The sequence below is a fragment of the Oryctolagus cuniculus genome, chromosome 16 (assembly GCF_964237555.1).
Source record: "Oryctolagus cuniculus chromosome 16, mOryCun1.1, whole genome shotgun sequence".
In the NCBI taxonomy this organism is placed as follows: Eukaryota; Metazoa; Chordata; class Mammalia; order Lagomorpha; family Leporidae; genus Oryctolagus; species Oryctolagus cuniculus.
The window spans coordinates 37,643,138-37,668,466 of NC_091447.1; the positions used below are offsets into that span (position 1 = coordinate 37,643,138).

Below are 25,329 nucleotides of genomic sequence, written 5' to 3' on the forward strand. Positions count from 1 at the left end.
TCATTTATTAGGAATGTAAATCTAATCTAAAGCACTAATTCTTGTTCAAAAAGGTGGTTTCTCTTGCTAAGACCCAATACACTAACTTGCAGAAAGCCTGTTAATTGGAATCAGCCGCAGCATGGTAACACCCTTAAGTGTTCTAGTTTACTAGACATTTCAGAAGAGGAAACTTGGGAAGGCTGAGGTATCAGTGATCTGTCACAGGGTTACTTTGGACGGACTAATCACACAGAGAACATTGCTTTCATCTGTATCAGAATAAAAGGCAAAGTCTACACAACTCATAGAATGATAACAGGACAGTAAGACTGTATATTTTTTTAAAAAAAGTTCATTTAAGGTTAAGCCAAAAAGTTAACCAAGCAAATAGCAAAACTTGGAAGAAAACACCTTTCTAGTATTTAGTTCTTTCATTCTATTTTTATTTTACATTCACATTGTACCTTTAAAAAGTTTTAAGCAAAACAAAGTTAAAGAAAAAAAATACACTATGGTCTGAAAACTTGCTAAATGGGGTAGTATGTCACATAGACATCTGAAATGATATTACATGACAATAACTACTCAGCCTTCAAACCCAATGGCTAAAAGCCACAAAGGTTAATTTTTGCTAATATCACGTGTATAGGTCTATTAGAAGGCTATAATTGTCACTGTCAGTGATCAGATGGAAAGAATGGAAGTGAATACTGTTAATTCCACTAGTCATAAAGAAATTACCAGCTTTCTACAGTTTCTTCCTACACCAACTCTCACACATTTGGCAAAGCCACATCTATCTTCAAATGGGCAGAGTACAATCAATCCTACCATGTGCCAAGGAGAGGGACAGACAATATTTGTGAACAGCCTGAATGATGACTACACTTGGAAGTCGGAGGAAACACCTTTGATTTCTGCGGCTTAGGTATACTATTTTTATTGTTTGACCATTTTAGAAACATTATTTATTACTTTCACATTTAAAAACACACTTAAATAGAGAATTTAAAATTTGTTGCGAAACTGTACTTTACAATTTAGGGCAAAGACTGAGGAACTGCTACTGCCTGATTTTAGCATACTTAACTTTTAAATTGTAAGAGTTGGTAATACATTTCAAAAAGGCTGTATATGCAAGGATAAAATAACATTAAATTAATAAACACTAAATTCCACAACTGATTTTTACTTTTTCTTTCCAATAACAATAAGCTGACAATGATTATATTCTCAGTGGCTTTAAAATATAAATTTTATCTTTTAATATTCAGAATAAAAAACTGTGCAAACTGGGTATTATTAATTTTGATTTACAAAAAAAGGAAACTGAAGCCTGGGCCTCCTAGCAGTTAATTCACTGAGCAACAATTTTTTACCATTTTATTTAAATTTTCAAATAGAACAGTTAAAAAACTGTTCCACGAATATCCATAGAGCCAGTACTTAGACTTGGAAACATATACCATTTTTCTATTTTAGTTTCACATATCTATCCATCTATCCATCCATCCATCAAATATATCTTATTTTTCATTCATTTCAAAGTAAGTTGAAGCCACCAGGAAGCTGGAGTGGAGAGCAAGAGCTGGGAATCAAATCCATGTACTCTGATTTGGGACATGGAATTCTTAACTGCTGAGTTAAACTCCTACTTCTTTCATTATTTTAGTTTGCTCCTTCTACTTAAAAAGAAAAGAAGTTTATCATAAAACAGTATGCTGTGTTATGATGGCAAAAGTCTTATATATCTCATGTCTACTGCAACTCTTCATTGCATGGAGAGGCCATGGATAACTCAGCTATACCACTCCAGGGATATGCATGTACATTCTATGTTCACACAAAAATGTAATCACCTAATGACGCCTCAGAATGAATTCCTGTTGTTAATCAACAAATAATTGCATTTAAAAATTGCTAAGAGAGGACCGGCGCCACGGCTCACTAGGCTAATCCTCCGCCTTGCGACGCCGGCACACCGGGTTGTAGTCCCGGTCGGGGCACCGGATTCTGTCCCGGTTGCCCCTCTTCCAGGCCAGCTCTCTGCTGTGGCCAGGGAGTGCAGTGGAGGATGGCCCAAGTGCTTGGGCCCTGCACCCCATGGGAGACCAGGATAAGTACTTGGCTCCTGCCATCGGATCAGTGCGGTGCGCCGGCCGCAGCGCGCTGGCCGCGGCGGCCATTGGAGGGTGAACCAATGGCAAAGGAAGACCTTTCTCTTTGTCTCTCTCTCTCTCTCTCTCACTGTCCACTCTGCCTATCAAAAAAAAAAAAAAAGAAAAAAAAAGAAAAAAGAAAAAAGAAAAAAAAGAAAGAAAAAAATTGCTAAGAGAGAAGATTTTAAGTGTTTTCACAATAAAATGTGAGGTAATATATGTCAAGTAGCTTGATTAACATATTCATTTCACATAAACATACTAAACATGTTATATATAACCATAAACATTAGAAAGCTTATGAAGTTATTTTTGAAAGTATTTATTAACTTTTATTTACTTGAAAGGCGGAGCAACAGAAAGATCAAAAAATAGAGAGAGAAAGAGAGAGATCTTCTTACCTACTTATTTATCTCCAATTGGTTGCAAAAGCCAGGATTGGGCCAGGCCAGTCAAGAGCTAGGAACTCCATCTAGGTCTCCCACTACTTGAGCCAGTTCTGGCCTGGCTGTTGTAGGCATTTTGGGAATGAACCAGTGGATGGAAGATCTCTGTCAGTCTCTCAAATATTAGTACATACATACATAAAATACTTTCATCATATCAAAACATTCAATAATATTGAGTCTTGATTTGAACACAAGATCTGTCTCACAAGTTCACAATCTTTTCACAACATCACATTATTTCTTCTTTTTTATTTAAGGGGGCAGAGAGAAGAGACAAACAGAAGGAGAAAGCTCTCATCCTCTGGTTCATTCCTCAAAGCCAGCAATGGCTAGGAATGGGTTGGGCTGAGCCCAGGAGTTGGCATGTAATTCAGACTCTGATATGTGCGGCAGGAACCCAGTCACCAGAGCTGTAATTGCTGCTTCCCAGGGACTGTGTTGGGAGGAAGATGGAATCAGGAGGCAGAGCTGGGACTTGAACTAAGGTACTTCAATGTACGTCAGGAACATCTTAACCAGTAGGCTAAACATCCACCTTGCTATTTGTTTCTAAAGGGATTAAATAATATTAAGAACTTTGTTTCTATCCCCCAATAATGACAGTAGATGAAACATGGAAATATGAATAGAAGTTACTTAGAGACACCCTCCACCAAGACCAGAGAGTCCAGACCCAGATGTTTACTGTAAATTAAGTATCCCTCTAGCAAAGTTCATACATAAACAAAACTAGTCATTCCCTCTTCAAGGATTTAAGAGTCAATCTGGTAAAAATGGATGTGATAATAAAGCCATCTCACATGCTCATCTCTTATTATCTTCAATTAAACTAACAGATGATAAAGGATAAGAGTATTTCCTATGCTTGTGAAATAAGTATCACAAAGAACGCTGCATACATTAGTTGTCATGAAAGGCGGTGAGAAGCTGGAGAAAAAGCAAAACCTTTGGAATCAGTCAAAGGTTGTTCTCTTCATACTTAAGTATAAAACCATGAACACGTTATTTTTCTAAGCATCAGGTTCCTCACTGTAAAATGAGATCTATATTTGCCTTCCTTTCAATGTCAAGTTTCTAAATAAATGATCTACTTCCAGATTCAGGCAAGACAAGCCCCTATCCTGGACCATAATATTTAGGGGGAATTGCTCTGGCCTCTTTCAGCCATACCCTTACTTGTAGGCTAAAAAGACCTTGGGGCACAGGGTACGTATACCATAAGACCAAGCTCCACTACAGACTATGGTCTGGGTAATCTAGAACCAAGTATTCTATGTGCAAACAACAGCAAGACTGGCTTCCAACATCTCCAAGAACATACCTGCTAAGTCTCACTTCTTGAGGGGCTTTGGGTTAAAGCTGAATGTGAGAATCCAGGGAGTGGGGTCCCTAAGCACAAGTATGAAGTCACCTCAAAGTATAGAGTGTGAGGTAGAAGATAATGCAGTTTAGATTCAGAGATGGGATAGACCTGGCCTATAAGGATATATTCTAGCAGGTAACCAAAGAATTCTTAGTCTAAACCAGAATTTCAAGTCTATACAAAGATTTATTTGTCAAAGTGATAAGAAAAAATATATTTAATAGTTTATTCATATAACTCATGTGGGTCTTTGTTATTTGCCTTGCAAATATTACAAGTGGGCTTTGTCGATGTCTACTTCTAGTAACCTGAGTATCAGCTTACTCTTAAATATTATCACATTTAATCATATATATTAGGTTTCATTAACCTAAATAAATTTACAGTTAAAGAAACAGACATGCATAAGAGTTTCTGAGAAGAGTATTTCTGAATAGTATCAACACAAAGTATACATTCAATAGAAGTTGTTTTTTGTGTATACTTTTTTAATCTAAAACAAATAGCTACCATTTTTAGTTCAGTGCCAGTTAATATGCAAGGTAAGTGAGATAGTGATAGGCTCACTATTCCATATATCCTAAAAACCTCATTTTAGTAGTAATAAAAACGAAGCTCAGATTGGTTAACAGACTAATCTGCTTTAGAAATCTGGCTCCAACACTTCCTAGCTTTATGATCCCTGGTAAGTCAGTTAACTTCCCTGACTTTCTGCTTCCCCAGCTGTGTAATGGCACAATGTTCAGAGTTAATAAATGTTGATTCCTTCCTCTCCTTGCTTCCAGATGAATAAATTAGAGCATTCTCTCCCTTGTGCGCATTTTCAAATACTAAATCCTTGGTTGCTTGACCTTTATTACAATTGTGAATCCAATTCCTCCAGAAAGATGTTTCTGAATTATCTGTGCTCTGATCTCTTTCTCTAAATGTCCAGGCCAACATGTCCTGTTTTGCTAGTTATTTATATTTGAGAATCTCACTGCCTGAAGTATCAAACTTACACTTCTCCTTAGTAAATTAAGAATGGAAAACAAAGGATTAAGGTGGCATAAAATACTACAAAGGCAGAACTGATGTGAAGGATAATAAAGCAGCAGCTAATTTCACGGTTTCAAGCTTGCCTGAGAAAATGTCAAAAATTGAGAATTAGTGGTTTCATAAATCATGTCCAAAATTATCTCCTCCTTTTATTTCTTCATTCTTTAGACACACAACTCTAAAATGTTCTCCTTCCTTTGATGGCCCTCACATTTACATGTTCCATTTATCTGACATCTAATTATATACCATTTTGTATAATCAACGTTATAAATTTATGTCTTATCTTCTAAACTATGTTTCAGGTTCTCTAAGACCAATTACCACATCTTCTATTTATAGTATTATTCACAATGCCAATTAATGCTGACTGGCTACTGTTACGAAGATACAGTCAAGAACTCAGTTAATTATGAATAAAGACATCTTCAAATTTTTTTCTGACAGGAGAGAAAAGTTGTATAAATCAAAAGTTAGGGTATGCTTCCACATATAAGGAGAGTGTGACAAAACAGTAAATTTTCTATTTCTTTAAGGTTTTTAGCATAGGCTTTCAAATAGGAAAAACAAAATCCTTCAAAGTCATGAATATTTAATAAATTATTCTCAAGAACTGTGCAAACATGTCTTCAAAAATACTTACATTTTCTAATGGGGTTACTAGTCATTATTTTAATTTTAGAAAGAAACTCTTTAAAACTCTAAGTTTCTACAGCCATGATGTCATATTTGCCAAATGCCAAATGATTTTAAAAACATTTAAAATCCAGATGACAAAAACCAGTTATTACAGAGTTTACTTAAAGCAATGGGTTTCCTCTTTAGCTGGATATAGTCCACATTTGGGAAAAGGTGATTACTTTTTTTTACTGTGGTTAATGAACCCGATTTTAATTTTACCTGAGTAGCTTTATCTTTCATGCATGAAGGGTAGTGAACATGAGGATCCCGTGGCCACTGTCCTGTGAGGTAAGGTCCTGTTATCGTATCCAAAGAGGAGGTTCGCCTTATTGTAGCAGAGGTTCGAACTTGCTGAGATTTTGGCCTGTCCACTATAAAAAGAAAAAAGAAAAGATTAGTGGTTAGTAAATAAATTTCAATATTATTTATATCTCATGGTTTGTAAACTGTCATCTTATTTACACTAATGGATCTGTTGTATGATCTGATTAAATTTATGCAACTTTTTTCGAGGAAAATGCATTAATAAGTTAAATTTCCATAGACTTCATTTACTCTATGAAGTCCATTCATTTTACAGAACTGTAAAAAAATCTACCTATCATCCCCTTTCTCATTCCTCTAATTAAGACTGTATTACAGGGGCCAGAGCTGTGAAGTGGTGGGTTAAGCCACCAGTGGTGTTGTAGGCATTCCATATGGAGACTGGTCTGGGACCTGCTACTCTGCTTTTGATTCAGCTCACTACTAATAGCCTGGGAAAAGTGGCAGAAGATGGTACAAGTACTTGGGCCCCTTCCACCCACATGAGACACCCGGTTGAAGCTCCTGTCTCCTGACTTTGGCCTGGCCCAGCACTGGTTGTTGTAGCCATATGGGGAGAGAACCAGTGGATAGAAGATCTCCGTCTCTCTCTCGCTCTTTCTGTAACTATGACTTTCAACTGGGCCGGTACTGTGGTGCAGCAGGTAAAGCTGCTGCCTACAGCACTGCATTCCATATGGGTACTGGTTATTGTCCTGGCTGCTCTGCTTCCAATCCAGCTCCCTGCTATGGCTGGGAAAGCAGTGGAAGATGACCCAAGGCCTTGGGCCCCTGCACCTGTGTGGGAGACCCACAAGAAGCTCCTGGCTACTGACTTTGGATCTTTGCAGCTTCGGCCATTGAGGCCATCTGAGGAGTGAACCAGCGGATGGAAGACTTCTCTCTCTCTCTGTCTCTCTCTCTCTGTGCCTCTGCATTTCTGTAACTCTGCCTTTCAAATAAATATATAAATCTTTAAAAATAAATAAATCTTAAATAAAAGACCCCATCATGTCTTACATAAACTGTCAGTTTTCTTGCTTTCTCTGTATCTATTTCAACAGTGCTATTTACCACCCCTGCTAAAGAAATATTTCCATAGATAGCTACTGCCTTCAACTTAAAGTCTATGTTCTTTAGTATGATATAAATTTTTCTTCAATTTGGCTCCCATATATCTCAATATTTAATAGCTTGGTATTACTCCTCCATAAACCAATGCTAAGTGTCAGATAGGACTGACCTGAGTTTTTTCTAAATGAACCCACCCTGTCTTTATACATTCTATTTTCCTGAGTTTCCTAGAACTCTCTCCTTCCTTGTTCACTTAACAAGCACTTATTTTTCTTCAAGACCAGCTAAGATGTCATAGTGCCTCTATATGCTTCCCCAGTGCCCTTCCCTCTCCTTCCATCTCTGTTGAAGATATACTAGCTCTCCTCTGCTTTAATGGCACCCTAAGCTTCTCTCTCTCTCTCCTATCAGAGCAGTAAGTCTGATTAAATACTTAATGAATCTGTTCACAACTACACAAAAATAAAATGTATAAAGAACTTTATATTTTAATTCATTTTCCTCATTTATAGATGAAGGATGTAAAATCTAGGAGGATACAACTAAATTATTCAGTGAAATAGAGTTGCGAATGGAAACAAGAGGTAAAAAGGATCTCCTGACATTCTACACAGTTCAACCCACCTATTAGAATCACCTACTTCTCTTCCCTGTATAGGTGCAATAACTATCTCTCTATAAAATTAAAATCATCACGTTGAACACCAAATGCAAAAAGAAACTATAGATTTTCTATATACAAATCTAAAATAATTTACTATAATAATAATGTGCATTCTGTAATAAAGTCCAACAGATCACAAGTTTCATAGATAGTGTTCTGGCTTACAGGAAAAAAAAATTGGTTGCACATTATAGAAGGTCAAGAAATACCTGATTTTAAGTCAAATGCTGTCTGCCCTTTAACTACCTTCCTGAAACCAGAATATACAATTTGTCTGTAAGAAAAACAAAGGAGAATGCAATATGCACTCATGTTATTTTTATCTAAACAGCATTTTACAACTGCAGTTTTGATTCTTTTTTTTTTTTTTTTTTTTTGACAGGCAGAGTGGACAGTGAGAGAGAGAGACAGAGAGAAAGGTCTTCCTTTGCCGTTGGTTCACCCTCCAATGGCCGCCGCAGCCGGCGCGCTGCGGCCGGCGCACCGCGCTGATCCGATGGCAGGAGCCAGGAGCTTTTCCTGGTCTCCCATGGGGTGCAGGGCCGAAGCACCTGGGCCATCCTCCACTGCACTCCCTGGCCACAGCAGAGAGCTGGCCTGGAAGAGGGGCAATCGGGACAGAATCCGGCGCCCCGACCGGGACTAGAACCCGGTGTGCCGGCGCCGCTAGGCGGAGGATTAGCCTAGTGAGCCACGGCGCCGGCTTGATTCTTTTTTGACCCAAGAGTTAGGCAAAGTCAACATTGCTTTTGCATGATTTATATACTCTACACAAAAAATTGTTTCTTGTTTCATAATTACAGATTTGTTCACAGTATGCATTTAGTATTTTTTTTTTTTTTGACAGGCAGAGTGGACAGTGAGAGAGAGAGACAGAGAGAAAGGTCTTCCTTTGCTGTTGGTTCACCCTCCAATGGCCGCCGTGGCCGGCGCACTGCGCTGATCCGATGGCAGGAGCCAGGTACTTATCCTGGTCTCCCATGGGGTGCAGGGCCCAAGCACTTGGGCCATCCTCCACTGCACTCCCAGGCCACAGCAGAGAGCTGGCCTGGAAGAGGGGCAACCGGACAGAATCCGGCGCCCTGACCGGGACTAGAACCCGGCGTGCCAGCGCCGCAAGGCGGAGGATTAGTCTAGTGAGCTGCACGGCACCGGCCGCATTTAGTTTTGGGTGAATTGAGGTAACACAGCACTTCTCTACTCACTAACACAAAACTACCTCAAGTAGATCAAACAAGAACACATCTTAACAACCAGAAACATATGTTGAGTGTAGTTAAACAATCTTTGAATTAATTTATAATAGCTTGAATAACTTAATAAAATTACTAAAATAAATGTTCATTCATGTGAGTATGCATACAAAATATGAAAGAAAAGCAATTAAATGTATGTCTTTTTTTAAGATTTTATTTGGGAGGTGGAGTGACAGAGGGAGAAACAGAGAGAAAGGTCTTCCATCCACTTGGTTCATTCTCCAAAAGACTGCAATGGGAGCTGGCTGACCTGAAGCCAGGAGCCCCAGGAGCTTCTTCCAGGTCTCCCATGTGGGTGCAGGGGCCCAAACACTTGGGCCATCTACTGCTTTTCCAGCCCATTAGCAGAGAGCTGGATTGGAAAAGGGGCAGCCAGGACACAAACCAGTGCTCATATGGGATGCCAGCACCGCAGGCAGAGGCTTAGCTTACTATGCCACAGCACTGCCCCCCACCACATCATTATTAATTAAGCTCAACATGTATCAGGAAAATGGTAGCTGTTCACAAATGGTAAAATCAGGTGATTGGTATTACTAAGTAAAACCTGCTGAATTGTCTGCCACATGCACCAAGGGAAATTTCAAAATAAATTTCAGCCTTTCCCTATCCTCAAGAGGTTTATATTGGGATTGGAAGGACATGATTTGTATAATTAATCTATAATATTAAGTACTATATACATGGTACATGCAATATCAATAAAGTATAAGAAAGCAACGAAAATAAAACATAAATGGGGCAGCAGATATCGAGAATGATATTCTATAAATACAAAATCCTTAACTTTAAAGGAGCAGTAAGAGTCTAGCTATGCCACTTAGCAATCCTGCTGTTAACATCTTCCCTTTAAATATTTGCAGGTAAAATACAGAATATATAAATTCCACAATAAAATTGGACAGTTAAAAAAATCATACTTGCTACATAGTAGTAGATGATTTTTCCAAAACCCAGTACTGCTATGATCGCTAGTGTCAGAAAATGAGTGTATACAGATCTTGGTAAAAACGCCATCCTATCAGTCATCAGGTTGCACTTTCCTCCCTCTTTTGGTCTCTAGAGAGCCACTTAACAATAGCAGTTAGTAGGACTAGTTCTTCTCCAGAGTACCTACCGAGGACAAGCAAAATAATTCCTACTCTCTAACAGCCAAATAGTAAAACAGGTGAAAAATGCAAAACCATATGGGATAACGGAATCTGAATAGCCAAACATGCACTGCTCTAAACAGGGAATAGAAATGAAATTCCACCATACTCTCCATACTATACTTCCCAAGTGGCAAAGACCATGCCGTTTTTTGGTTGCCATTATGCAGCCACTCATAATGTAAACCAATACACACGATAAAGTGTCCACATTCTTCTCTTAGACTTTCACAGATTCCATCCTTGTTATTTTCTTGTTTAAGTAAAGGAATATTGTCAGTTTGCTGTGTTCAGATCTCAATCCATTTTTTAATTTTTTATTAAAGATTCACACACACACACACACACACACACCAAATGGTGCAACTGCTTTTCCAACCTTTGGAAAGGAGCTATTGTTTAAGAACTATAACTCTGTGAAACTTAAACCACCACTATGAAGAATCAACTGCTTTTTTAATTTATATGAAACCCACCATTGCTTACAACTGTAAAGAAAATTAGTTGTGGAAACCTGTACAATTCAGCAAAATGCTGTAGACTATTTCACCTAGAAATTAGATCCTGTGAGATCCTAGAATGTGGAGGCATAAGGCTCTCAGTCAACTCATAGGTGGGCTAAGCAATGGATCTCAAGGGATCCTGAGCCATGGTTTTCTGTAAAAGAATCACCAATTGGCTTACTACAACTGCAGGTTACTGGCCCTCCACTCCCAGCATGTCTGACTAGGCAGTTAGGGTAGAATAAGGAATCAACAATTTTTGAAAGTAAAACTAGCCAGATCCAGATGCATCACCAGGTATGGGAACCACTGAGGTCTCAAAACAGGGTTTAAGTGTTGGGTCCAAATTCTCATCAGTGATATGAGACTGTTTTGCAGTACAAACCAAGAAATTCAACTCTTCATGAAGCAACTCAGGTGACTCTAAAGCTTCTTAAAACTCAACATCCAGAAGATTGGGAATAGATCAAAAATGAAAATCCTTTTTTGACAATAACCTACACAATTTAGAGGTATTCAGTTTCACAACAAACTGAATATAATATTCTGCTGCAAACTAGTCCACCAGTTGTCTGAAATCTGCAACTTACTAACCATCCAGATCTAATCAAAATCTAGCCAGTGCTTTGATAAGGTCATTTTCTAGGTTAACGGCTGGCCATGGTAAAATCAACCATCAAGCCTAAATAAAGGGAATGCTATGAACACTGGCAAGATAACCAAGTTCAACACTTCAGTTTTTGTTTTGTTTCGTTTTTAAACACCCACTGGGGCAGGCTTTGACCTTGCAGTTAAGACATGTTCTTGCTATACTGGGGTACCTGGCACCAGCTTCTGTACAGCGGTGATGGCTCAAGTACTTTGGTCCATGCCACCCACTGAGAGACCCAGACTGAGTTCCCAGCTCTCAGCTTAGGCCTGGCCAAGCTCTGGATGCTGGGACATTTGAGGAGTGGACTAGCAGATGAGAATTCTCTCTCCTTTTCTTTCTCCCTCTCCCTCTCTCTCTGATAGAAAAATAAAGAAGAGAATAAGATGATCAATATAAAAAGGGCATCTTGCAGCAAATAAAAGGTATAATAGAAGTTACTTCTTGTAGATTACTTCATTAAAAAAATCAGATTTTTGTGTGAGGTGTAAGGTGGGGTCTTGTTTTACACTTTTGCAAGTTCAGATCCAATTTTCCCAGCACCATTTTTGAAGATACTATCCTTTCTCCAGCGAGTGAATTTTAGCTCGTTTCATTAAAAATTAGTTGGTTGTAGACATGCGGATTAATTTATGGGGTTTCTATTCTGTTCCATTGATCTATATGTCTATTTTTGTACCAGTACCAGGTGGCTTTGATTTTAACTGCCCTATAATATGTGTTAAAATCAGGTACTGTGATGACTCAATTTTTTTGTGGTTTCAGATTGTTTAAGCTATTCAGGGTCTCTTGTGTTTCCATATGAATTTTAACATTGTTTTTTCTAGAAGTAAAAAGAATGCCCTTAGTGTTTTGATTGAGATTGCACTGGATCTGTAAATTGCTTTCAGCAGTAGTGACAATTTGATGATACCAATTCTTCCAATCCACGAACATGGAAGTTTCTTCCATTTTTTGATATCTACTTCTTTTATGTTTTGTAATTTTCATTGTAGAGCTCTTTCACATCCTAGGATACATTTATTTAAGGCATTTAAATGTTTTTGTGACTGGGACTGATCTTACAAGATCTTTTGTAGTCACTGTGTTGTTTGGGTATACAAAGGCTACCAATTTTTGAGTGTTGATTTTATATCTTGCAACTTTACCAAACTCTTATGAATTTCGGTAATGCCTCAGTGGAGTCTATTGGTCCACCTATATATAGGATCAAGTAATCTACAAACAGGGATAATTTGACTTCCTCCTTTTCAATTTACATCCTTTTGATTTTTCTTGCCAAATGGCTCTGGCTAAAACTTCCATAACTATTGAAAAGCAATGGTGAATGTGGACATATTTGCCTGGTTCCAGATCTTACTGGAAATGCTTCTAACATTTCTCCATTCAATAAGATGCTGGCTGTCAGTTTGTTATATATTGCCTTGATTGTACTGAGCAATGTTCCTTCTATATCCAATTTATCATGAAAGGATGTCGAATTTTATCAAATGCTTTCTCTGCATGTATTGAGATAATCTTACGGTTTTTAGTCTTCAATTTGTTAATGACATATCACATTGATTGATGCATATATGTTGAGCCATGGTTTGTCATAGATTGCCTTGATTATGTTGAGGAATGCTCCTTCTATATCCAGTTGCTTGAGGTTTTTATCATGAGAAATGTTGAATTCTATCAAATTCTTTCTTTGCATCTATTGAGATAATCTTATGGATATTACTTCAGTTTGTTAATGTGATGTACTGCATTGATTGATTTGCCTATGTTGAGTCACCCCTGCCTGCATACCAGGGATAATTCCCACTTGGTCTGGGTATATGTTATTGGGTTTCATTAGCTGGTATTTTGTTGAAGATTTTTGCATCAATGTTTATCAGGGGTATTAGTCTATAGTTCTCTTTCTTTGTTATATCTTTTTCTGGTTTTGGAATTAAGGTATTGCTGGCTTCATAGATGGGGCTTGGGAGGTTCTCCTCTCTTTCAGTTGTTCTGAATAGTCTGAGAAGAATTGGAGTTAGTTCTTTAAAAGTATGGTAGATTTTTGCAGTGAAGCCATCCAGCCCAAGGCTTTGCTTTGTTAAGAGGGTCTTCATTACTCCGTCTTGGTTTAATTCAATCTCTGTGTTGGTTATTGGTCTATTTTGGTTTTCTATGTCTTCATGACTCAATTTCAGTAGATTGTGTACATCTAGAAATCTATCCAATTCTTCTACAATTTCCAATTTGTTGGCAATTAGTTATTTGTAGTAATTTCTGATTATCAATTTTCTTTCTGTGGAATCCTGTATAATGTCTTTTTCATCTTTAATTTTATTAATTTAGGTTAATTGGGATGATGGCATATCAATTGTATTTATTTTTTCAAAAAAATCAGCTCTCCATTTCACTAATCTTTTGTAATTTTTTTTGTTTCAACTTTGTTGATTTCTTATTTTATTAGTTATTTTCTCCTCCTAGTTTTGGGTTTGTTTTGTTCTTACTTTTGCTGTATCTCATAAGTTTTGATATGTTGCGTTGTCATCTTCATTCATTTCCAAGAAATTTTTATTTACTTTTTGATTTACTTTATGGCCCACTATTCATTCAGAACCATACTGAGTCTCCATATATTTGCATATTTTCTAGAGTTTCTTATGTTGTTAATTTCCAGGTTCATCCCACTATGGTCAGAAAGGATATATGGTATGACTTCAATTTTTTTTTTTCATTTGTCCAAATGTCCATCAATTTATGACTGGATAAAGAAAATGAAATACTATTCAGCCATAAAAAAGAATAAAATCCTGTCTTTTGCAATAACATTGATGCAACTGGAAACCATTATGCTTAGTGAACTAAACCAGTCCTCAAAAAACAAATGCCATGTTTTTCTGGTATGTGGCAGTTAACATAGAATACAAAAAATATATAGGAATGAAACAGATTATGATTTGATTGTTGTATTTAGCACTAGTTTATATTCCTGTGGAACTGTGTTCTTTCTGCTTTTTACTTGTTGGCTATTTTGATTAGTGCTGCATTAAGCCTGTGATATAGAGTGGACTGAAATTATGTTTTCCAAACATTAAAGAAAGGAAGGAAGAAGAGAGAATGAGAGAGGCTGGGTGGGGGCGTATTGTTATCTTCTTAAAATTATACATAATAAATACATGAAACCTGTCTCTTTAACTTTTATTTAATAAATATAAATTTCCAAAGTATAGCTTTTGGATTTCAGTGGCTCCCCCCCCCCATAACTTCCCTTCCACCCGCAACCCTCCCATCTCCCACTCCCTCTCCCATTCCATTCACATCAAGATTCATTTTCAATTATAATTATATACAAAAAATCAATTTAATATATATTAAGTAAAGATTCAACAGTTTGGACCCACACAGAAACACCAAGTGTTAAGTACTGTTTAAGTACTAGCTATAGCATTAATTTACATTCTACAACACATTAAGGACAGAGATCCTACATGAGGAGTAAGTGCACAGTGACTCCTGTTGTTGACTTAACAAGTTGACACACTTGTTTATGGCGTCAGTAATCACCCAAGGCTCTTGTCATGGGTTGCCAAGGCTATGGAAGCCTTCTGAATTTTCCAACTCTAATCTTATTTAGACAAGGTCATAGTCAAAGTGGAAGTTCTCTCCTCCCTTCAGAGAAAGGCACCTCCTTCTTTGATGGCCCCGTTCTTTCCACTGGGATCTCACTTGCAGAGATCTTTCATTTAGGTCTTTTTTTTTTTTTCCAGAGTGTCTTGGCTTTCCAAGCCTTGAACACTCTAATGGGCCTTTCTGCCAGATCTGAATGCCTTAAGGGCTGATTCTGAGGCCAGAGTGCTGTTTAGGACATCTGCCATTCTATGAGTCTGCTGTGTATCCCGCTTCCCATGTTGGATTGTTCTCTCCCTTTTTGATTCTATCAGTTAGTATCAGCAGACACTAGTCTTGTTTGTGTGATCCCTTTGACTCTTAGACCTATCATTATGATCAATTATGAACAGAAACTGATCACTTGGACTAGTGAGATGGCATTGGTACATGCCACCTTGATGAGAATGAATTGGAATCCCCTGGCATGTTTCTAACTCTACCATTTGGGGCAAGTCCGATTGAGCATGTCTCAAACGGCACATCTCCTCCCTCTCTTATTCCCACTCTTACATTTAACAGGGATCACTTTTCAGTTAAATTTAAACACCTAAGAATAATTGTGTGTTAACTAAATAATTCAACCAATAGTATTAAGCAGAACAAAAAAAATACTAAAAGGGATAAAGTATTACATTGTACATCAACAGTCAGGACAAGGGCTGATCCAGTCACTGTTTCTCATAGTCTCCAGTTCAACAGGTTTCCTTTTCGGTGTTTGGTTACTTGTCACCGATCAGGGAGAACATATGATATTTGTCCCTTTGGGACTGGCTTATTTCACTCAGCATGATGCTTTCCATATTCCTCCATTTTGTTGCAAATGACCAGATTTTGTTGTTTTTTACTGCTGTATAGTATTCCAGAGTACATATCCCATAACGCAGTCTACTGTTGATGGGCATTTAGGTTGATTCCAGGTCTTAGCTATTGTGAATTGAGCTGCAATAAACATTAATGTGCAGACAGCTTTTTTTATTTGCCAATTTAATTTCCTTTGGGTAAATTCCAAGGAGTGGGATGGCTGGGTTGAATGGTAGGGTTATATTCAGGTTTCTGAGGAATCTCCAGACTGATTTCCATTATTGTCTTTACCAATTTGAATTCCCACCAACAGTGGAACAGTGGGTTAGTGTCCTTTTTTCCCCACATCCTCCCCAGCATCTGTTGTTGGTAGATTTCTGAATGTGAGCCATTCTAACTGGGGTGAGGTGAAACCTCATTGTGGTTTTGATTTGCATATCCCTGACTGCCAGTGATCCTCAACATTTTTTCATGTGTCTGTTGGCCATTTGGATTTCCTCTTTTGAAAAATGTCTATTGAGGTCCTTGGCCCATCTCTTAAGTGGGTTGTTTGTTTTGTTGTTGTGGAGTTTCTTGATCTCTTTGTAGATTCTGGTTATCAACCCTTTATCTGAAGCATAGTTTCCAAATATTTTTTCCCATTCTGTTGGTTGCCTCTTCACTTTCCTGACTGTTTCTTTTGCAGCACAGAAACTTCTCAATTTGATGCAATCCCAATTGTTAATTTTGGCTCTGACTGCCTGTGCTTCTGGGGTATTTTCCAAGAAATCTCTGCCTGTGTCTATATTTTGCAGGGTTTCTCCAATGTTCTCTAATAATTTGATGATGTCAGGTCATAGATTTAGATCTTTAATCCATGTTGAATGGATTTTTGTGTAAAGTGTAAGTTAGGGGTCTTGCTTCATGCTTCTGCACATGGAAATCCAGCTTTCCCAGCACCATTTATTGAATAGACTGTCCTTGCTCCAAGAATTGGTTTTAGATCCTTGATCAAATATAAGTTGGCTGTAGATGTTTAGATTGATTTCTGGTGTTTCTATTCTGTTCCATTGGTCTATCCATCTGTTTTGGTACCAGTACCATGCTGTTTTGATTACAACTGCCCTGTAGCATGTCCTGAAATCTGGTATTGTGATGCCTCCGGCTTTGTTTTTGTTGTACAAGATTGCTTTAGCTATTCGAGGTCTCCTGTGTCTCCATATGAACTTCAGTATCATTTTTTCCAGATCTGAGAAGAATGTCTTTGGTATTTTGATTGGTATCACATTGAATCCATAAATTGCTTTTGGGAGAATGGACGTTTTGATGATATTGATTCTTCCAATCCATGAGCATGGAAGATTTTTCCATTTTTTGTATCCTCTTCTATTTCTTTAAGATTTTGTAATTCTCATCATAGAGATCTTTAATGTCCTTGGTTAAGTTTATTCCAAGGTATTTGATTGTTTTTGTAGCTATTGTGATTGGGATTGATCTCAGAAGTTCTTTCTCAGCCATGGCATTGCCTGAGTATACAAAGGCTGTTGAATTTTGTGCATTGATTTTATATCCTGCTATTTTGCCAAACTCTTCTATGAGTTCCAATAGTCTCTTAGTAGAGTTCTTTGTATCCCCTAAATAAAGAATCATATCGTCTGCAAAGCAGGATAGTTTGACTTCTTCCTTCCCACTTTGTATCCCTTTAATTTCCAGAAATATATTGAATAGCAGTGGTGAGAGTGGGCATCCCTGTCTGGTACCAGATCTCAGTGGAAATACTTCCAACTTTTCCCTATTCAATAGGATGCTGGCCGTGGGTTTTTAAAAAATTGCTTTGATTGTAATGAGGAATGTTCCTTCTATACCCAATTTGCTTAGGGTTTTCATCATGAAAGGGTGCTGTATTCTATCGAATGCTTTCTCTGCATCTATTGAGATAATCAAATGGTTTTTCCAACCAAAAAAAACCTGATAAGAGCAGATACTACACTTGACCTTAGCCAAAAGGCCGAGAAGTGATAATCATATGGTTTCTCTTCTGGAGTTTGTTAATATGGTGTATCACACTGATTGATTTGTGAACATTGAACCATCCCTGCATACCAGGGATAAATCCCACTTGGTCTGGGTGGGTGATCTTTCTGATGTGTTGTTGCATTCTATTAGCCAAAATTTTATTGAGGATTTTTGAGTCTACATTCATCAGGGATACTGGTCTGTAATTTTTAAAAATCTACATTTTTCCAGTATTTATCTCAAGGATTTAGAGGTAAAAATTTTTTTATTAAATCAATTCTGCTTTCCTACTAAATGTATTTTAAATAATTTTCAAAAAGTCAGAATAAGATCAAAATAAGATTATCTTTATAAGTATATAAGAAAAAAGAAATTAATATTTTAATACTTTAATTAAAGAACTTAAACCTGATTGAAAATATTGCAATATTCTAGAGCTAGTTGATTAAACAACCTTTGGTTTCATTGTTATGGCACAAGTTAAGCCATTACCTGTGATGCCTGTATGAGATACTGGAGTGCCTTTCGAGTCCTGGTTACTCTGTTTCAGATCCAGGTCCCTACTAATGACCTTAGGAAACAGTGGATGATGCCTCAAGTACTTCAGTTCTTGCTACCAACATAAAAGACCTGGATGAGTTCCTGGCTCTCAGCTTGTTTAAAAAAAAAAAAAAAAAGTAAACAACGAAAATCCAACTTTTATCTTTCAATGGACAGTGAGTTTTTCATGATGTTGAACAACTCATTCATTTTATTTCATTCTTTATCAAAACCAAAATCACAAATTCACAAAGAGACTGAATTAAATTGCTTTTCTCCAACTTCAAAATATCCTGGGGTGGGCACTTGGTATAGCAATTTAGATGCCACTTGGGAAACTCACATCCAGTATCAAGTGCCTTGCTCAAAATTCCAGTTCCCCCTCTCCCAATCCAGTTTCCTGCTGGTTTGCAAGGCAGCACCTGTTGGATCAAATACTTAGGTCTCTATACCCCATATAGGAGACCCAGATGGAATTCTGAACTCTTGGTTTCAGCTTGGAAAAGCCCTGGCTGTTCTGGTCACTGGGGAGTGAATCAGCACACAGAATATCTCTGTCTCTGCTTTTCAAATAAAGTAAAAATAAACAAACAGTTTATTTTAAAATTCTGAAATGATATAGTATCTAACCTGAGATCAAAAATTCCCATAAATTATTACAGGTGAGGAACTTTCTTGGTATTGGTTTACTAAAGTTAAGAATAAATAAAGCTGTATTTTAATAGGTTTGCTTCAGTCTGAAGTTTTAAATTTATTACAGTTTTAAATTTATTATCACTGCCAACGTCATGAGTAATTGTCTCCTTGACTCATGGTTAGAGAATGATTTTCAAAGCTAATTTTCAAAAACAAAAGTTAAGAAGTGGATAATTGAGAAAAACATGGAAAGGAGACTGGTATGTCTCATGTGCCATACTGATCATCTAATATAATTATTACATGATTTATTTTTTCAAAGTCAGCATAATCTAGGCATTTCAGATTTGGCTTTTATTGATCTTTCTTCCTTGAAATGCACAATGATGAAAAAAGCTGGCAAAGTAAGTGTACTCATGTCTTAATTCATTTTCTGTTCTTGAAACAGAATAACTCAGATTGGGTAAATTATAAAGAAAAGAAGGTTAGTTTTGTTTGCAGTTCTTAAGGCCTAGAACTCCAGAAGCATGGCACCAGATTCTGCCTGGCTTCTAGTGAGGCATTCACAGTAGAAGAAACTAGCAAGGGTGGAAGAGGCAAAACAACAGGGGTAGTAGTCTTGCTTTAAAATAACCATCTTTACCCAACCAATCTGGTCTCTAGAGAGGGAGAACTTGCCTCCTCTCAGTATGCCTTAATCTATTGGTGAGGATTCTGTCTCCATGATGCACACACTCCCAGCGCTAGGACCCACGGGTCAGCACTGAAACAGTGTGGTTTTGAGTTTTGTGGCAGACAAATCATAGCAGTTACATAAAATAAAATCACCAAATTCACTGAATTTCAAATAGGAAACAGGGAGGATACTAGATCTGAATATGTTACCCAAAATAAAACGAAAGGGAAAAAATGGAAGCCTATTCAGTGTAAGTAGATTCTGAAACACTAACCATCCAGATGAGGAATCCTGCCACAGAAGCAATCTACAAAACATGCAGAAATGACCATATGGCTGCCTTGCAGTAATCTGGAAAGGTACCAATCAAGAAGCTGACAAGAGAAACAAACATGCTTCCAACCAAATGAAGCCTGACACAGCCCTGTAACCTGAGATCCACGAAGAAAAAAGTGTAATCAGGCAGCCATTTCAGAACTATTCTCAAGGTTACAGCTCACCCAATTAAACTTATATAGAACAATCACAAGAAGGCTGAGGCTTTCTCTAGGGTTTTTAAAAAAATCTATGTTGTAAAGAAAACTTGAATAAGACAGTCAGGAGATGCCTGGTGACAGACAAGTGCTGGAAGAATACACAACAAATTAAGACATAGCCCAGCTATCAAAAATTACATTTGTGACAGCTAAGATATTTATATTTTCTTGAAGCTTGTTTTTACTCTGGTGGCAGAATGACCTCCCCAAAGAACTTTAAGAAAGTAGTAACTAACAGAAGGAGATTCATCAGATTTAGGAATTCCCAATTAATTCTATCAATGAAAACTCCAAACATATAAAACCTATTTTAACTAAGGAGCTCAAATATTAAAAAAAAAAATCATGAAGTATCAGCACCTATACAAAAAGAATTTAAAAAAACCTAAAGATAGAAAGTCATACTGTAAGAAAAAGAAGTGTCAAAGCATCAGTATTTAGAAGACTGAACACATTACACAATTTGTTTTCAAGTACTTCTAATTAAATTGCTGATACAGCTTAGGAAATTCTTGATCAAATGAGACAGACTCACTATTATATCCCAATTTAAAAAGAAAAAAAAAGCTACAATGAAGACTATGGAGTGGGCTACCATATGATAACCATCATTAATGGTCAAAATCCTTGAAATATAAAGTAGTGAATAATTTCCTTGAGATCATGACATAGAGAAAAAAGCACTTTTCTTCAAAGTTTGATTTTTTAATTATAGGGAAAGGAAGAGAGCACAAATATAAAAATAATTCATTATTTTGGAGGATATCACTAAACTAAATTTATCTGGCTTTACTTAGTATTGATGTACATACATACAGAAATACATACACACCTTCTCCATATTTGTCCAGGTAACTTAACACTAAACTGAATGTTACTGTTTAACATAATGGAAGGTTTCTAATATATATCTAGCATTTTCTGTCCATCAGGTAGCATAGTCAAGTCAATATTTAAGATAGATCCTTATATAAAAGTTTGTCAAAGTATCCCAAGTATACGAAGATAGTGGTACAATAGAGCTTAACAATCGAACAATGAAGACAGGCAAATCAAAGACTCTAAGACAACACTGACAGAATAACCATGTCATGGAACAGTTAATCAACAACAATATTAGAACACAGTGTTATCAATATGAGAGACAACAGAAGGAAAATACCTTGGTGTCTGGTGGTACTGAGAACAAGAACAAGAGAACACAAATCTCTAATAAACAACTGTAAAGGGACAATCTTAGAATAGCAGACAAAACTGGTATGAGGATCTATAGAGTCCAATTTGCAAAAAAGGATATACATTTTATAAAGCCTGAAATGTAGTAACAATATAGCTACTTTCAAGCTTAAAGAAAATATGTTTCCAAATGAGTCCAAAAGTGAGGAGAAATTAGTAGGATTCAAATTCAAGTTGAGTAGAACAAGGATAACTGAAGCAAACAAAAATAAGGTTGATAAAAAGTTGGGGAAAGGAGTCAAAGACAGTGGTTGTAAATAGAAGTGGAAGCATTAAAGTTTTAAAGTTAAAAACACTAACCCCGGGGCCGGCACTGTGGAGTAGTGCATAAAGCCGCCGCCTGTGGTGCCAGCATCCCATATGGGCGCCGGTTTGAGTCCCGGCTGATCCTCTTCCAATCCAGCTCTGCTATGGCCTGGGAAAGCAGTAGAAGATGGCCCAACTCCTTGGGGCCCTGCACCCACGTGGGAGACCCGGAAGAAGCTCCTGGCTTTGGATCGGCACAGCTCTGGCCACTGAGGCCATGTGGGGAGCGAACCAGCAAACAAAAGGCCTCTTTCTCTCACTGCCTCTTCTTTTCTCTCTGTGTAACTCAGGCTTTTAAACAAATAAATAAATCTTAAAAAAATTAAAAAAAAAAAATACTGTCCTGATTGATTCCCCATCTTAAAAGGACAGGAAAAATCATTTCTTTAAAAATAAACAAGGAGCCAGCATTGTGGCATACCAGGTTAAACCATCACCCATGAGCTGCAACCCATATGGGCACCAGTTTGATTCCCAGATGTTCCACTTCTGATCCAGTTCCCTGCTAATGCACCTGGGAAAGCAGCAGAAGATGGTTCAACTCCTTTGACCCCTTCACTCATGTGGGAGATCTGGATGAAGCTCCTGGCTCCTGGCTTCAGCCTGGCTCAGCACTGGCTATTACAGCCATCTGGGGAGTAAATCAGCAGATGAAAGATCTAACTCTCCCTCTCTCTTCAACTATGCCTTTCAAACAAATAAAATAAATCTTTTAAAAAAAGAATTCTTTAAAAAAAATAAGCAGCAGAAAAAAAATCAGTATAATCCCACACAAAGTTATACCATAAAGGAAAAAAAAATGTAAGAGTAAAAGATGTACTTATGATTAATGAAAGCATGCTAGACTGATGCCATAAATAAGAGTGCCAATTTGTTAAGTCAACAACAGGAGTCACTGTGCACTTACTCCTCATGTAGGATCTCTGTCCTTAATATGTTGTTCAATGTGAATTAATGCTATAACTAGTACTGAAACAGTATTTTACACTTTATATTCTGTGTGGGTGCAAATTGATGAAATCTTTACTTAATATATACTAAATTGATCTTCTGTATATAAAGATAATTGAAAATGAATCTTGATGTGAATGGAACGGGAGAGGGAGTGGGAGATGGGAGGTTGCGGGTGGGAGGGAAGTTATGGGGGGAAAAAGCCATTATAATCCATAAACTATACTTTGGAAATTTATATTTACTAAATAAGAGTTAAAAAAAACAACAACAAAAAAGAAAGCATGCTAGAAAGGTGTGCATATATAAAATGAAAACTATAATCAAATATTTCAAATCAAGGTAAAATATTATTTTAAATGACAGACATGTTGAAAAATCTCTGAAATACAAAAACTCAGAAATGATGTTATTGGGGGCAAGGAAGATATGAAAAGAGAAGAGATCAAACTCAAAAATGATTTAGAAATAAAAGCTCATTACGGGAAGACTAAATTTTAAGAAACTAAGAATGAATAAATACAGTGGATAATGCCTTAACAGAAATAAAAGTGGAAAAGATGGCAAATACTAAAATTAAAAAAAAAGAGAAAAATATTTCAAGGGACAATAACTATTGTATAACAACATAGGCAAAGAAGGTCCAACATATGTGTAATAGCAGCCCTGGAACAAATGACTAAAGCAACAAAAAGTACTAAGAACTTTGATAAAAAAAATTCTCCTAAGCAGTGACACTGTGGCAAATTGGGAATAACCTGCTCCTTTTGATGCTGGCATCCCAGATCAAAATGCCAGTGTGAGACATAGCTACTCTGCTCCTGATCCAGCTTCCAGCTAATACACCTGGGAAGGCAGTGGATGATGGCCCAAGTACTTGGGCCCCTGGAATCCATGTGGTAGACCCAAGTGGAGTTGCTGGCTCCTGGCTTTGGTCTGGTCCAGCCCTGGCTGTTAGGTCCCTTTGGAGAGTTAACCAGCAGACCAAAGATCTCTACCTTTCTGTCTGTCACTCTACCTTTCCAATAAATAAATAAATCTTTTGAAAGATGAGCTCTCCTAAGATACAAGGTAACTTGAAACCACATATTGAAAGAACATCTGGTGAGAAAATATTTCTTAGGAAAATAATCCAGAGTAGCTTATATCAAACATATTTTAATGAAGCTAAAGTGAGTTTGAAGTATAAAGTTCCAAAATGCATCCTAAGGAAGTCTATAACAAAATTCAGGAAGGGATCAAAGAACAAGAATTATTTTTATGGGGAAAGCTGCTTACCATAGGAAATGGTAGGGCAATGGACAGAGGGTCTTTGAAGAGAGGGTCAAGTGGAAAAGAGAAGATGAAAAGAAGCCTTTAGGAGGTCCCTCTCTCTACGGAGGAATAAATCTAGAAAGTCTTCTGAAAGGACAAAAAGAATAACCAGGTCCCATCTACACAGCCCTCATTCCATAATCTATTGGGCATGTCAATAAAACAAACAAAAAGCCTAAAAAATTATTTTCAAGGCCAAAAGAGAACTGATTATCATTATTAACATTATGGAATCTCTAAAAAAGGACACATCATTATGGAATCTCTAAAAAAGGACACATCATGTTATAAAAAATGAGTTATTCAGAAGCTGAATTATATTTCCTGTTCTGAAATCAACCTGAAAAGGGCACTCTTCCTTGAAAAACCATCAGATCTTTTACTTTCCAATTTGAGTAAAGAGTAACTTAGCACGACACTGAAATCATAAAAATTGCCTATAGGAGTAAATAGCTCCTCTCATGGTATCTAAACTGAAAATCTGTAGAATTCTAAGTCCAAAAATATTTTAACAACACAAATTATAAACAAAAGATTCAAACAGTCAACAACTTTGCTTATAACAGCCTAAAAATAGAGTGAAGAATTAAGTCCATGGTTAAATGTAGAAGAGATTAAGGGGAAAGGCTTAGGAAAAGAACGACTACTTAACCTCAATAAGATATGACAGTCAAGCTAACATACTGGTGCCAGTCAAATAACAAACAGAAATATGTACTGAAATATGTCTGGATACCACTGATTTACTTAATGTAAAATAATCTAGTAAATCAAGTCTAGGCTACAAGCTATATTTTTCCCCCATATTTTATCCTGAAATCCAGCCACCTTGTTAACTGGAAAATCCAACATGTTGTTGACTGGGAAATACATAACTAACTATGCTTTTCTAGAGTTAATTCAGAATAAATAGGCTCAACAGAATGAAGGTTTCCAAAATATGGAAACACAGATGTTTATTCTAGCATTTACTTTCATAAATATTGACACCAAAGAATCAAATATGTAGCTGTGAAGCAGTTTATCCAAAACCGAATGCTTCATTAAAGTCGGAAATGGCCAAAAGCTGCAGGAAACATCCTGAAGGAAAATGTCTCACACAAATGACACATTTGTAAAAGCTATGGAGTAAAACAGAATGTGGTAAAATGCCATTCAGTGTTTGAATATACAGAACACCTTCCACTTCAACAATTCTAGAAATATTGCAGCATAATAGATTGCCAGGAAGCACTGCCAAGGACCAAGAGCAACTTAAAAAGAAATAAAACTACCAGCAACATGAATAAGTACAGGGGGAAAGTGTCATGAAATATTTTAGGATAGTATCACACTTTACTCCTCTAGAAGGCATAAAATTGTACATTATAATCTTTTTTTTTTTTTTTTTTTTTTTGACAGGCAGAGTGGACAGTGAGAGA

The 25,329-nt window shown here is 37.0% G+C and overlaps 1 protein-coding gene and 1 pseudogene across 2 annotated transcripts in view; both read right to left on the reverse strand.

The window, feature by feature from the left end:
* GLCCI1 (glucocorticoid induced 1) overlaps positions 1–25,329 on the reverse strand; it is a 114,926-nt gene that overhangs the window by 65,644 nt on the left and 23,953 nt on the right. For both annotated transcript variants that reach the window (XM_017344466.3, XM_017344467.3), the window contains exon 2: positions 5,892–6,043. In XM_017344466.3, coding sequence (XP_017199955.2) covers positions 5,892–6,043 — 152 coding nt within the window. The remainder of the gene's footprint in view (positions 1–5,891; positions 6,044–25,329) is intronic.
* Positions 17,589–17,717, reverse strand: LOC127492702 (U2 spliceosomal RNA; annotated as a pseudogene).